This window comes from Humulus lupulus, chromosome 5 (genome assembly GCF_963169125.1).
Source record: "Humulus lupulus chromosome 5, drHumLupu1.1, whole genome shotgun sequence".
NCBI lineage: Eukaryota > Viridiplantae > Streptophyta > Magnoliopsida > Rosales > Cannabaceae > Humulus > Humulus lupulus.
Window position 1 is genome coordinate 75,828,182 of NC_084797.1, and position 15,245 is coordinate 75,843,426.

The following is a 15,245-nucleotide window of genomic DNA, read 5'->3' on the forward strand; positions in this document are numbered from 1 at the left end:
ACATCTTCAAAGCACACTTTTTATTTTATCCTTTAATCTAATTTTTTAATTCATTTTATAAATTAAAATAATAATAGTAATTAATTATAATACTATTCTTAACTACTTCAAAATATTTTTTCTATTTTCTCCTTTAGTCTAATTTCACACAAGTAATATATAAGATATATATTTTGTTTAAATCATTTTATAAATTAAAATAATAATAGTAGTTAATTATAATACTACTTCTTAACTACTTTAAAATACTTTTTCTATTTTCTCATTTATTCTAATTTCACATGTAAGTAATATATAAGGTATATATTATGTTTAAATATATATATATATGTAACTAATTTAAATTTAAACATGTGTTGCGTTTAACTTTTTTAATTAATTTAATTGTTATGTATACTTTAGTTATATATATATATATGTGTGTAAATTAAGCATGTGTTACGTTTACTTTTTTTTTTAATTAATTAACGAGTTCATGTTAATCTGTAGAACTTAAAATATAACTCTTAATAATAATATCTATCTATTTTCTAATTGATGCAATTAATTTAATTATTATGTATACTTTAGTTATAGATATTTGTTGTTATTATTATTTTTTAAATTAAACCAATGATTATAATAATTACTCTTTAGTTATAGCTATTTGTTGTTATCATAATAATTATAATATTTAAAGATGATGTGGCACTCTAAAATTACTTTAAATTACTTTATCTATTTTTTTAATTCTACTTTTTATAAATAAAACTAAAATATTCAAATTTTTTATATTTATATTCAAATTCAACTTGATATTACTTATAGTCTTTCTCTTTCTCTTCTCTTCGTCATTTTGCATCCCACCATTCCATAAAGATCCATAATGAATTTCTGATGCCATAAATGCTTGAAGAGCTCTATTTATCTATGATGCAGAGGGATATTTCAGAAGATTATATTATCTTCTATCTGGACAACAAAATATACTCAACTTCATTAAGGCTTTTGATGAATCTTCTCAGGTTAAATCCTCGTGAAGGATTTGTTTGATTTTAGTAATGCAACACTTTGAGATATGATCATATAATACCAACTCAAAGTCTTTGTACGTTACTTCTCCTTCTTCTTTGATTTACTTCTCATGGCTGTATTTTTTTTCCGAAAAAAAAATTATGTATAAAAGTTTACAAACTATGAATATATATATGCAGAGAGAAGAGAAAAAGAGAGAAGTCAAGTACTTCAATAGAGATGGTCTTTTTAGCCGTTGGTGCTTTTGCCATCAGTTCCATTATCATCTTTGAATATTTTGTCCTTTTTATTGTTGTACTAAAATAGCTCTAATAGTAAGAATTGTAAGGTCACTAGGATTTGTAACTCTTCTACTCACAAAGATCATATTAATCATCGTTGTAGGTAGGTGATAATATAATTATAAGTAGTATTAGTTTTGTGTTTTCATTGATTGAGTTTGGAAAGTGATTTTGTACTTTTTATAGAGAACTTGAGCTAGAGAATGTGGAGATCATTGTGGCTAATATTAATGCATTTGAATTGTTTGAGTCTCTGGATAGAATAACACACGTTTGAATATTAAATTTAATTAACACGTTAGAAGGATTATGTGCATATAATTACCACATTTGAGTCCATTTTTATATGATTGATTTTTTTACTAATGTTTGAATTTATTTGTCTTTTTTAGTTCACTGAGATGTTATTTTCTCTTATTTTTTATTTTAATTTAAATACTGATTTGAATTTAAATAAGATATTTATTAATAACTAATTTTTTAATAGTTATAATAAAAAAATCAATTATAGCATTTATCTTCAAGATTTTTCATTCTATATTTATTTATTTTGATATTTCAAATTCAAAATATTTAATTTTATATTTAAATAAGATATTTAGTCATAACTAATTTTCTAATAATTACAATAAAAAATCATCTTATATAAATTGACATTTAATTAATATAACATTATTTGGCGTGCGGATTCTCTCTCGCTTCTCCATGGCGAGGCGCAAGAAAGGTATCCAGAAGCCGGTTTCGATCGACAAGGAGAATAATGAATTGGGGAATGAGAAGTTGGGTGAAGAAGATTTCGGTTTCAATGGTAAGATTCCTGTGTGTGATGTGGAAGAAATTTTCAAAGATTCTTTGGATGATTTTCCTGAAGTTGGTAGCTCGGTGCTGAAAGGGATTCCGACTGGGGACGGTAGTTCGAGTGTAAAATGGAGTGAGCAGGTTGAGGGAGGCTCTGAATTTCTCGATCAGGCTAAAGAAAGGTGGTCCTCGTTTAAGGAGTTGCTGCCGAATCAGGGAGGTGGCCGTCTGCATTTTGCAGAACCTATAGTTCAGAATGGGCTTCATGTTTCTCAGGTGGATATTGATGAAATTGCTGTTGAAGCAGCTATTTGGAATTCAGCTGTGGTTTGTATGGTGTTAGGGGTTAACCCCCTTTTGCAGTTTTTGAAGGATTCATAAAGAGAATGTGGGGAAATCTGGGGATTGCAAGGATTGCAAGGTTAAATGCAGGTCATACTCTTGTGAAATTTAGAGATGAAGCTACTAGAGATCTGGTTTTAGAGAATGGGATTCTTCATTTTGATAGGAAGCCTGTTGTTGTGAGACCATGGACTACTGAATTAGATCACCTGAAGTTAGTCAAATCCGTTCCTGTTTGGGTTAGATTACCAGGTTTGAGTTTGCAATATTGGGGGTCCAAATGTTTGAGTGCTTTGGTGAGTACCATTGGGAATCCAATTCTTGTGGACAAGGTTACTAAGGACAGGTCTATGATGCAATTTGCTCGGGTCTTGGTGGAGATTGAGATAGCTGATGAAATTCCAAAGGCTATTCAGTTTTTAAATGAAAGAGGGCAATTAATGGAGCAACTTATTGAGTTTGAATGGCTGCCAACACAATGTAAAAACTGTAAGGTGTTTGGCCATACTGAGTCATTATGTACCAGGAAAAAGGTAGAGATATGGAAGCCCAAAGTTCAGAAACTAGATGGTGAAACTGTAGGCCAGCCGTCTGAAGTGCATACTGATTCCACCTGCTCAGTTTTAGTGCAAGACTCGGATAACACAGATCAGCAGGGGAATGGTATTCAGTTGACCACTAGCGTTCAGGTTCAACATGATGAGAAGGGAGTGCTTATTGCTCATGGTTCAGATTCCGGCCAAGTTACTGGGGAAAATGAGACTGAAGTCCTGAGTGTTACCAAGGAGAAAGACTGGATTACCCCTAAGAAAGTGGGTGGGGGGAAGAGATTGGCTACTAAGGCTAAGAGCAAATTGCAGAATACTTATAGTGTGTTGCAAGACAAACAGGTGGAGGGTTTAAAATTGGTTGGTTCAGCAGGACAAAAACTAAATGGGGAACTTCCAAATACTTAGCTGGAACGTTAGAGGTATGAATAAGAGGGATAAGCAAAGATCCCTTAGTGATTTTTGTAAAATCAATAAAATTGGGCTGGGAGCTTTTCTTGAGACCAAGTTAAGAGGAGTTAAGTTGGAAGTGGCGATGGGTAGTTATTTTGGTAATTGGTCTTATTTTAGAGGAAATAAGAGTGAGGGTCGAATCTTATGTTTTTGGAAGAGTGAGCTTTTCAAGGTGGAAGTGTTGCAAGAAAGTGACCAATATGTTCATATGGTTGTTAAGGAGGTCAGATTAGTTAGAGAGTATTGTGTGACCTTTGTGTATGGTAAGAACACCATTCTGGAAAGAGTTCCTTTATGGCAAGGCCTTTCTTGTCTGAGTTTACCAGTGAAGCCTTGGTTATTGGTAGGAGACTTTAATTCAGTTTTTCAAGTTGAAGATAGAACTGGGGGTCGGCCTGTGTCAGCAGCTGAGCTAATGGATGCACAAAAATGGAGATCTTTAGGCTTGGTGGATGATCTTCGGTCTGTGGGATCTCAGTTTACGTGAACTAACAATCAGTCTGGTGGGGCTCGAATTTATTCCAAGATTGATCGTATTTTTAAGAATGAAGATTGGTTGGATTTGTTCCCTGATTTAGTAGCTGCAGTTAACTGGGATATTTGCTCTGATCATTGCTTTTGTATTGTTAAAACAGTTAATGAGATGGTTTCTGGTACAAAGCCGTTTCGTTATTTTAACATGTGGGCGGATCATGATGATTTTAAAGCTACTGTTATGAAGAGCTGGATCAAACCAGTTGCAGCTCAAGGTCTTAACAGAATTGTGGTTAAATTGAGGAGATTAAGACATGTTTTGCATCACTTTAACAAGTGTGTGATTGGTGATATTGATCATAAATTTCAGGGTGCTAAAGAAGCTTATAATTTGGCTCAGATTCAGCTCCAGCAGGATATTCATTCGGCTGAGTTTCAAATGGCAGAACAGCAGGCTCTAAGTAATTTGGTTCAGACTTCTCGGTTGTATGACAGCTTTTTGAGACAGAGGAGCAAAGTTAATTGGCTTAAATTGGGGGATGATAATACAGCTTTTTTTCATGCTTACTTAAAAAAGAGAAAGGACATAAATCGTATATCTTCTTTTGTTTCTGAAAGTGGTCAGATTATAGATAATTATGAGGCTGTTGTGGACCATTTTCTAAAGCATTTTCGTAGTGTGTTGGGAAGTCAGAGTAATGCTTCGGGGGCCATATGCAAGGAGTGTTTCAGACATGGTAATATTCTCTCTTTAGAGCAACAGTGGGATCTAATTAGACCATTTACTAAGAAGGATGTTAAGAGTGCCATGTTTAGCATTGGTTCTAATAAGAGTCCGGGTCCGGATGGTTACGGGGCGGGTTTTTTTAAAGCTCTTTGGAATGAGATTGGTGACGAAATTTCAGATGCAATTCTGAGTTTTTTTCAGATGGGTAACCTTCCTCAAGGCTTTAATAATGCGATGTTGTCCTTGATTCCTAAGGTTGAGCACCCGACTAAGGCTGTGGAGTACAGGCCTATTGCTTGTTGTAATACTTTGTATAAATGTATTTCCAAGCTGATTTGTAGTAGATTGAACGGGGTCCTTCCTTGGTTAATTCACCAAAATCAAGGAGCTTTTGTTAAGGATAGACTTTTAGCTCACAATATTCTTATTTTTCAGGATATCCTTAAAGGGTATAAAAGGAAGAATATCTCTTCTAGATGTGTGATGAAAGTGGATCTGAGTAAGGCGTATGATTCCATCGATTGGAATTGTCTTGAAGATATTCTTGCTGCATTTTGTATCCCGACTCAGTTTATTAATTGGATTAAGATCTGTTTACAGGACTCAGATTATTCTATATTGATGAATGGGAGAATTCAAGGGTGTTTTACTAGTAGGAAAGGTTTGAAGCAAGGGGACCCGATGTCTCCCTTATTATTTGTTCTTGTGATGGAGTATTTGACTAGACTTCTCATCCAAGCCTCTCAACATAAGGAGTTTCGGTTTCATCCTAGATGCAAGCAACTTAAATTGGTGAGTCTTTGCTTCGCGGATGATTTGGTGCTGTTTTGTAAAGGCACAGGTAGGTCTGTCCAAATTATTTCTGAGTGTTTCGAATCCTTTAGCAAAGTTTCTGGTTTGACAGTTAATGTGGAGAAATCTAGAGCTTATTTTGGGGGTATGACTGCAGCTGAAACCAGAGAAATTATGAAGGATATTAGGTTCTCAGAGGGTGAGTTTCCTCTTAAATATTTAGGGGTTCCTTTGAGACCTACGAAGTGGAAAGCAGGAGATTGTGCTGTTATCATAGAGAAAATCCAGCTGAAGTTACATCATTGGTCAAATCGACATTTGTCTTACGCTGGAAGATCTCAGCTTATTCAGTCTGTTCTTTTGGGGCTAAGAGCTTTTTGGATAAGTATATTTTTTCTTCTAAAGAGTGTTATATATGAGATTGACCATCTGTGTAGGAAGTTTCTTTGGGGTGCCAGCAAAGGAAATGAAAAAAGAAGTAAGATTCACCTTTCTGGCTGGGATCAGGTGTGCCTTCCGAAGCAGCTTGGGGGTCTCGGGTTTAAAGAAGGAGCCAAGTGGAATATGGTCCTTTTAGCTAAGTATTTGTGGGCTGTCTCTTCTAAACAGGATATCCTGTGGGTGAAGTGGGTTGATGCTATTTATCTGAAAGGGCAGAGTGTTTGGGACTATCAGCTTCAGTTGGATGTCAGTTGGTACTGGCGAAAACTCATAAACTTGAGAACTTGTATTAATAGAGAATTGATTGGAAAAGCTGTTCAGAATGGCAGGTTGAAAGTTAGTAAGTTGTATAACCTGCTTCTTCACAGAGATAAAATGCAGTGTGCTTTAGTGATCTGGTGTAACCTCTCTGTGCCAAAACATCGATTTATTCTTTGGCAAGCCACTTTGAGACATCTGCTGACTAGAGACAACCTTTTAAAGTGCCAGATGAGTATCCCATCTGTTTTGTGTCCTATCTGTGAAGTGCATCAAGAGAGTCACGATCATCTCTTTTTTCAATGTAAGTTTTCCCAGTTGCTGAGGAGTAAAGTTGCTGCTTGGTTGGGGTGCACTATTTGGCCAGTTCAGCTGAATGATTGGGTCGAGTGGATGGTGGGGAAGCCGAATTGTCTGCAGCAAAAACTGTTAGCTGCTGGGCTTGCTGCTGTGGTTTATTTCATTTGGTGGAACATAAATAATTGTATTTTTAACCTTTGTTCTGTTTCTGTTAATGCAGTGTTTGCTTTAGTGCAAAATTGCCTGAAATCAAGACTAGAGAATTTACATAGATTTAAGTTGAAGAGGAAAGATGTAGCTTTCTTAGAGAAAGTTCATTTTTTGTAATCCTCGGCTTGAGGGGCTCTTTTTGAGCTTGTGTTTGTATTTGCTTTGTGGTTCAATATAATTTCCTTTTCATAAATTTTTTTTTTTTTGACATTTAATTAATTCATATTTTGAATTAATAACCGTTACTTATAATATATATATTTTTTATTGTGTTTTATAACTGTTGACGCCGTTTTTCGTCAACTTAAATCGCAGAGTAATTAAACAATATAAACTACGGTGCGAACGAATAGTAAAGAGGAACAAGAAGGTTTTTATGTGGTTCAGCAGTTAAATGTGCCTAGTCCACGAGTCTATGTTATTAAGACTTAGAGTTTTCTGGAAATTCTTCAAGGATGAATTACCCAGAGTTTTCTCTCAAGATCTCAAATCATCCATCCTTTTACAAGTGGTCATTCCTCCTCTATTTATAGAGAGGTTACAGAGTTCATTCCCACATATTTCGGGAAGATATTTTGTATATCAATTCAAAAATTACATTAAATGTTGTATCTCCTATATACAAGGAAACGTCTCCTGAAGACCCGGGAATGAATAACAAACTAAATAATATCCCTTTAATATTGGGATTTTACAACAATAAATATATTCACACATACACAATGGGTTATCTTAGGTGACTCATCGAATCTTTGAGGTCAGCGATCAACGCCGTGACTGTCAAGACTTACGGACTTGTTACGAACTTGCCATCTTACCCCAAGACCTACTCGGAGCAAATAAATACTATCGAGGCTATCACACTCGAGCTTCCACTTCTTAAGCTCGGGCTACTCAATCCAAAGGCAGTCAATAATGGATGTATCCCCATGTCATGTCATTTCAACCTCAGAAAGAATCCCGAGGTTACACATTTTCGAGATCGTCATTTTACTTCGGAGATCTTGCAACTGGACCATACAATGTATTTTATATATATTTCGAGCTCACATTTGACGAGTCCAGTTTTTGAGGTCATAACTTCTGGTCTCGAAATCTGGGTGTAACAGTTTGCCCCCTCAAAAGTATTAGTTCGAATCCTATGAGAAGGAAACTTTTGAACTGCTCCCATTGGAAACTGTACCATCAAGAACACTTGAGTGTGGACACGCATCGATCGGGTATTGATCACTCAAAGTACTTGAGTACCTTGGAAACCTGTCCACGTCTATTTTCCTGCTATTCTTTATGGTACTATCAACTCACAGGTCCTTGACCGTTTGATCCGATACGGAATCTATCCAATGGCCCAGATTAATCCGGCCCCTTACACTTCCATGGGTTTATAAATAGGACCCTGTTCGTCGTTCCCATTTTACTTTCACATTCGAGTTTTTAGAGAGAAAAAACCAGAAACTTCTTTGCCCAGTTCTTGCATGTTCTCCAAGCCAAGAAGACAAAGCTACGTTGGCCTCTTTGATTCTGTGAGATCGTATTTGCAGCCGCTTATACAATCATCAATTTCTTTGTTTCCGCCGATCATATTGTGTAAGTTTTCTGTTCATGGCTTCGTATGTCCGTATATATGCATTGTTTTCATGCGCGCTTATATTGTTGCATTGTTGGTCCACTCATTATTTTAGCGCACTAGAATGTTTCTGCTGATAAATATTAGACTTAAGTTCTAACATCATGGGTTCCGAACCCAGATCATACGTAAAAGACCCAAATATGGTTCTTTCACTGAGTTTTTGAATTTCGGATAACATATCTTGCACACTAAGATATTGGGTACAAAATTAGAATCAAGGGATTTACTTTTTTTTATTTGAGGCGAATTAAAAATTGTTCGAATTGTATAATCGTCAAGTACTGGTATTGGTAAACGACCCAGGGCAATTTGATTATAATTCAATTCGTGACGATCATAAGTAGAAAGTTCATATTCTTCAGTCATTGATAAACAATTTGTTGGACAATACTCAACACAGTTACCACAAAATATACAGATTCTGAAATCAATGTTGTAATTAAGTAATCGTTTCTTATGAATATCGGTTTCAAATTTCCAATCAATGACGGGTAGATCTATAGGACATACACGAACACAGACTTCACAAGCAATACATTTATCAAATTCAAAATGGATTCGACCGATGAACCGTTCCACGGCAATTGCCTTTTCATAAGGATATTGAATAGTTATAGGTAAACGATTTACGTGCGATAGGGTAATTATGAAACTTTGACCAATGTACCTTGCAGCCCGTACTGTTTGTTGGCCATAATTCATGAACCTGGTGACCATAGGGAACATATCGTGAATATATATATGAATAATTTTATGTTTGTTTATTTCTCTTGTTTCATCCAAGTTGGGATATATAGGATATAATATCCATTTACAGTGAAAAGAGTTGGGAAGACGTTGTTAATAATAGATTACCGAGAGAAATAGGTAAAAGAAATTTCCATCCAAGATTCAATAGTTGGTCCATTCTTAGCCTCGGTAAAGTCCATCTTGTTGTGATAGGAATGAACAAGAACAAATAAGTTTTAGCTAATGTAATAAAGATACCAATTGTCGGTTCAAAAACACCATATGTTTTATTTATTTCAAAAAACTCATAAACAAATATGTATGGAATAGAGATATTCCAACCGCCCAAGTAAAGAACTGTTACAAATAATGAAGAAACTAATAAGTTTAGATAGGAAGCAACGTAAAATAAACCAAATTTGATCCTCGAGTGTTCGGTTTGATAACCTGCTACTAATTCTTCTTCTGCTTCTGGTAAATCAAAAGGTAATCTTTCACATTCTGCTAGCGAAGAAATTATAAAAATTATAAACCCTATAGGTTGACGCCACAAATTCCATCCCCAAAAACCATATTTTGATTGGGCCTCAACTATATCAACTGTACTTGAACTATTAGATAATTATAGTCGATGATACCATCACTGTTCCCATCGCTATTCCAGAACCGTACATGAGATTTTCACCTCATACGGCTCCTTGAGGACCATAAATAAATCTAAGGACCGGATCCCTATTATTTTAGAGTATTTTTTTTTATCTTGATATCTTTTTAAGATGGATAAGGTCAAAATTTCTCTTACGATCCCAAATTAGACCAATTGAATTCTATCTGTTTTGCTTTAATAATTATTTCTATTTATTTCAAAAAATTATTAAAAAAAAATTAGTACTTCTGAATTGATCTCATCCTTTCTTTAAAAATTTCAACAATCATTTTAATTTGTCTTTGTTGAGTAATAATTTAATTCTTCAATCAAATACTCATTGTAAAAATATCACTAACCCGGCTTTTTCACTTACGAAAAAGACTTCTATATTAATTCATAAATTATGATATGAATTCAATTCTATCTATATGAATATGGATAGAGAAAGGTAAAGAATAAAAGTAGATTAGAAAGAAAGACTAAAAAAAATTCTTTTTCTACTGTATGTAATTGTATTCCTTTCTCTCTTTTTTTTCGTTTCTATTCTTCTTTCTTCTGAGAAAATAAAAAGGGGACTTACAAAATAAAGATAAAGGATTATTTCGTTTCCAACAGTCATCTATTTAATCGACGGATAGGAGCATACTCTGGATCGGAATCGTGGGGAGTACTGCTTGATCATTTCTACCAACTTAAAGCCCCAATTCATATTCTTTGAATATTATGCAGAAATATTCTTTTACATAATCTCCATTACAAATCCTTTGTGTATCTTGGTGTTTCTAATCATCCACTCGTTTTTGTTCAATCATTTGTTTGTGTTAAGGTAATACATGTATGATAATACATACAAACGATAGTGAAAACACAATATGGTTGATCTTTTGAGCCCGCTTCAAGTTAGGATAACTAATCACCTAATCTTGGGGTAAACACTTTCTTCTGCTTTTGTTTATTTCCGCTGAACTTTCTAACTCTTACACATAGAAAATGAGACTCAATTTTTTACTACGTTATATATATATAAGCAGTTTTCTTTAACTCATATAACTATCTGATTTAGTTCATCTATTCGAATAATGAATAAAAAAATGAAGATATTTTCTCCATTCAGTCCACCCTTTTCCTAGAAAGAAAGAACTAAAGAGGAAAAAATACAGAACAATTTATGTCTTAACAAATCGCACATAGAGATATTGATAACACACATAAAGTTAATGGTATTTCATAACTAATTGATTGAGCAGCAGCTCGTAGACCACCTAAAACAGAATATTTATTATTTGACCCGTATCCTGACATAAGAAGGCCTATGGGAGCAATACTTGAAATGGCAATCCATAAAAAAACACCGATATTCAAATCCGCTAAAACAAGGTGAGATCCAAAAGGAACTACTGAATAGCTTAATAAAATGGATATGACTGCTATGGATGGGCCAATACTGAATAAACGAGTATCTCCTCTAGATGGAAATAGATTTTCTTTGAAAAGTAGTTTTGCTCCATCTGCTAAAGCTTGAAGAACCCCCCAAGGTCCGGCATATTCAGGTCCAATACGTTGTTGTATCCCTGCCGATATTTCTCTTTCTAACCATAAAATTACCAGTACACCTATAGTGATTCCCAATACAAGAGTAAAAGTAGGAATAAGTATCCATATAATTCCAGAGGTCTCTTTTAAAAATTCCAATCTAGAAAAAGAATTGATATCTTGTATTTCTGTTGTATCAATTATCATTTCAACGATCAACCTCTCCCATAGTGATATCTATGCTACCTAGTATTGTCATAATATCAGCCAATTTCATTCTTTTAACTAACTGAGGAAGAATTTGCAAATTGATAAAATTCGGCGGGCGAATTTTCCATCTCTAAGGAAAACCACTCTGATCCCCTATCAGAAAAATTCCCAATTCTCCCTTTGGGGCTTCGACTCTCACATAGAGTTCTTGTTTTGGCAATTCAAATGTAGGAGAAGGTTTTTTACTAATAAATCGATAGTCAAAATCATTCCATTCTGGATTCCTTTCTCTATCAACGTCTCGGATTTCTAAATTCTCATATGGCCACCCTGGAATTCCTTCTAAAGCCTGTTGAATAATTTTTATGGATTCTGTCATTTCACCAATTTGGACTAGATACCGAGCTAACGAATCGCCTTCTTTTTGCCACTGTACTTCCCAATCAAATTCGTCGTAACATTCATAATGATCAACTTTACAAAGATCCCATTATATTCCAGAAGCTCGCAGCATTGGGCCTGATAAACCCCAATTTATTACGTCCTCTCTCCCAATAATGCCTACTCCTTCAACTCGTTCTCAAAAAATAGGATTTCGTGTAATAAGTTTTTGATATTCAGTAACTCCTGTTAAAAAATAATCGCAAAAATCTAAACATTTATCTATCCAGCCATGAGGTAAATCAACCGCTACTCCTCCGATACGAAAATAATTATGCATCATTCTCATATCGATGGTAGCTTCAAATAGATCATATACTAATTCTCTTTCTCTGAAAATATAGAAAAAAGGAGTCTGTGCCCCAATATCTGCCATAAAAGGACCGAGCCATAACAGGTGAGAAGCTATACGACTCAACTCCAACATAATTTCTCTGATATAGCTAGCTCTTTTAGGTACTTGGATATTTCCCAACAACTAAATAATCCCAACGCGTTACATAAGGGAGATATTGTATAATTGTTCGGTTTTCCGCAATTTTTTCCATTCCTCGGTGTAAATAGCCTAATATTGGTTCACAGTCAATAACATCTTCACCGTCGAGAGTAACGATGAGTAAGTTTTTGGCCTACTGGTTTAAGTTTCTAAAGTTTGAAACCAAAGTGTGGATTTTGGGTGTGATTGTGTGTTTGACCTTGTTGCTGGTGTTTATAGGTTGTTAGATGGTTCATTTGGGGTTTTAAATTGATTTTGGGGTTTAGGTATGTGTTTGGGTTGAATTGGAAGTGTTTTGGCTCGGGGAAAACCTAAAATTCTGGGTTCCCGAAGGGGCGTCGTGGCCCTGTTCTTTGGCGTCGCGGCGCAAGGCTGCATCAGGAGCTGGGGGATTTTCTGGGCACCGCGGCCTTCTTTGGTGGGCGCCGCAGCGCTAGGCTATTTCTGGGCAGGGAGATTTTGTAATTTTGGGCATTTGCCCCGGGGGCTCGGGAGATGTTTCCGTTACATTGTTTTGGGAAATTGGAAGTCCCGAGAGTACGGGATTGGTTCCGGGAAGTGGTTTTGGATTGATTAGTATTAAAGAGTGTTTTATATGTGTTGTGACTAGGTTTTCGGAGAGGATCGGGTTAGAGGACCGTGCTCGTGACTTTGGTGCATTGTAAAGCTCGGGATACAGGTAAGAAAACTGTAGTACTCGTAGAGTAGGGCATGGGCCCATAGTGTTGTTGCAGGGCACAACCCTAGATTGTATTACATGTTAGGGTGTAGCCTTGATTGGATTATTATATGCTTGAATGTTGTTTGAGTTATGCTATATGTGATTATAGTAGAACGAACGGCAAAGGAACTGGGAACGGCAAAGGGCCGAGAACGGCAGTGGGGCCGAGAGTAACATTTTGCACGCGGAGTGCATATCACTAGGGTGAGACCCCAATGGATACATGGGATATCCTTACGGTGAGAACCGAGATCCCAGGCTTAGGTAACGCTTCTGGGACGGCATGGCCGTATTTGTTTAGTCTGATGGACTATCTGTTTTAATCTGTGGATTATCTGATATGCTGATTATATAATATGCATATGTTGTGTGCTGTATGAGTTTTCTTGCTGGGCTTCGGCTCACGGGTGCTCTGTGTTGCAGGTAAGGGCAAAGAAAAAGTCAACTAGCCATGAGTACGGAGAGCATGAAGCGGCGCATACATGTTTGGCCTGCCCGACTGCTTTGGTTGGGGGCATTTTGAGAAATGGCTGTATTAAACTGTGATTTTGATAGTTAATTATCTGTAAACTCATTTTTGAGTTGTAAATATTTTATAAACTGAATTTTGGGATCCCAAATGTCAGACACTTGGAATTTTCAAAGAAATAGAGTATTTTCAAAGATTACAGCCTTGACTTTTGCTTAGTCACACTTTTGTTCTAAAAACCTCGTTTAGCGAGTTAATTACACATTTTAAACTCACTTAGTAATGGTTCTAAGGTAGTAGGGCGTTACAACTTGGTATCAGAGCGAGCCAAGGTTTATTGGTTCTGGAGATTGACCGAACATGTACGTTGGCTGTCATTGAAAAGCTCGACTCAGGGTTGATTGGTATGGTTGATTATTATGCTTGAATATGTGCTTGAATGTCCTGTTTGCCTACTTAGTTTATAAAGAGCATGATGAATGAAATAATATATGCATGATGCCAGGGCAAAGCCCGTTGCGTGTTATATGTTATCTGTATGTTATCTGGATTGCTGATCTTGGTTGGTTGTTGAGAATGGGAGGTGGAAATGGATTCTGTTATCATGCTTAATGGGCGGTGTCACTGATTGCAGGCATATAGTTGTGATTCCTCGGCAATCATCTAGACTCCGCGGCAGTAGAGCCGAGGATGACAGTCAGGGTCAGGACCCTCCACCTGCCCCACAGAACTGGCAATAGATATTAGCCGAAATGGAGGCTAGATTGCAGAAAACAGAAGAAGAACTTCGTCAGTTGAGGCAGCACGCCCCTTCACAGGTCTCTAGGTTGCCAATTCAGTAGAATGTAGTGCCAGTGCTGGTTCAGCCTATGGTTGAGAACAGGTGGGAACCTCTGTACGAAAGATTCAGAAAGCAACAACCTCCTACCTTTGAGGGTGGATCAGACCCACTGCGGGCCGAGCAGTGGATGAATATGATTTCTTTAATCTTAGATTTCATGAGGGTTGAAGGGAATGAAAGGGTAGCTTGTGCTAGCTACATGCTTAGGGAGGATGCCCGCATCTGGTGGGATGTAGTGAGTCAGCGGAGGAATGTTACAATTATGACTTGGGAAGAATTTAAGAGTATCTTTAATGAGAAATACTACAGTGTAGCAGTTCGAGCTGCGAAGGTTGATGAGTTTATCAACATGACTCAGAACAGGTTATCAATTACTGAGTACGCCCTGAGATTTGATAGATTGGCGAAGTTTGCGCTAGACTTAGTGCCAACAGATACGGCCAGGAGAGATAGGTTTCTACGGGGGTTGAATGTGATGATTGCCCGTGACGTGAATATTACCTTAAATTCAAAGACTACTACCTATGCTCAAGTAGTGGGTAAGGCCCTTACTGCAGAGAGAGCCGAGGACCAGATATGGAAGGACAGCGCTGTTAGGCGCGATGCCAGGAGGACAGTGCCTCCTTTTATTGGGTCTAGTCGGGGCAGTGGCCCCAGTGAGCAGAAAATAAGAGTTCCAGATTCATTTGTTCCTCCTAGTTATGATAGGAGGGTACGAGGTTCTATTGGAGGGCGTCATGGCGGAAGTGACAACTGGAGAAGTTTTCTAGTGTGTCCTTGATGCAGACGACGACATCAGGGCGAGTGCCAGAGTAGGGCATGCTTTATTTGTGGGAGTGCCAACCATCTAAAGAAAGACTGCCCACAAGCTAAGAAAGAGGAGCCAAA

The 15,245-nt window shown here is 36.6% G+C and overlaps 1 protein-coding gene across 1 annotated transcript; it reads left to right on the forward strand.

Annotated features, from left to right (window-relative positions):
• The first annotated feature begins 2,479 nt into the window (after positions 1 to 2,479).
• On the forward strand, positions 2,480 to 3,391 carry LOC133779231 (uncharacterized). The gene has a single exon (XM_062219218.1). The coding sequence runs from the start codon at positions 2,480 to 2,482 to the stop codon at positions 3,389 to 3,391; it is 912 nt and encodes a 303-aa protein (XP_062075202.1).
• The last annotated feature ends 11,854 nt before the right edge of the window (positions 3,392 to 15,245 follow it).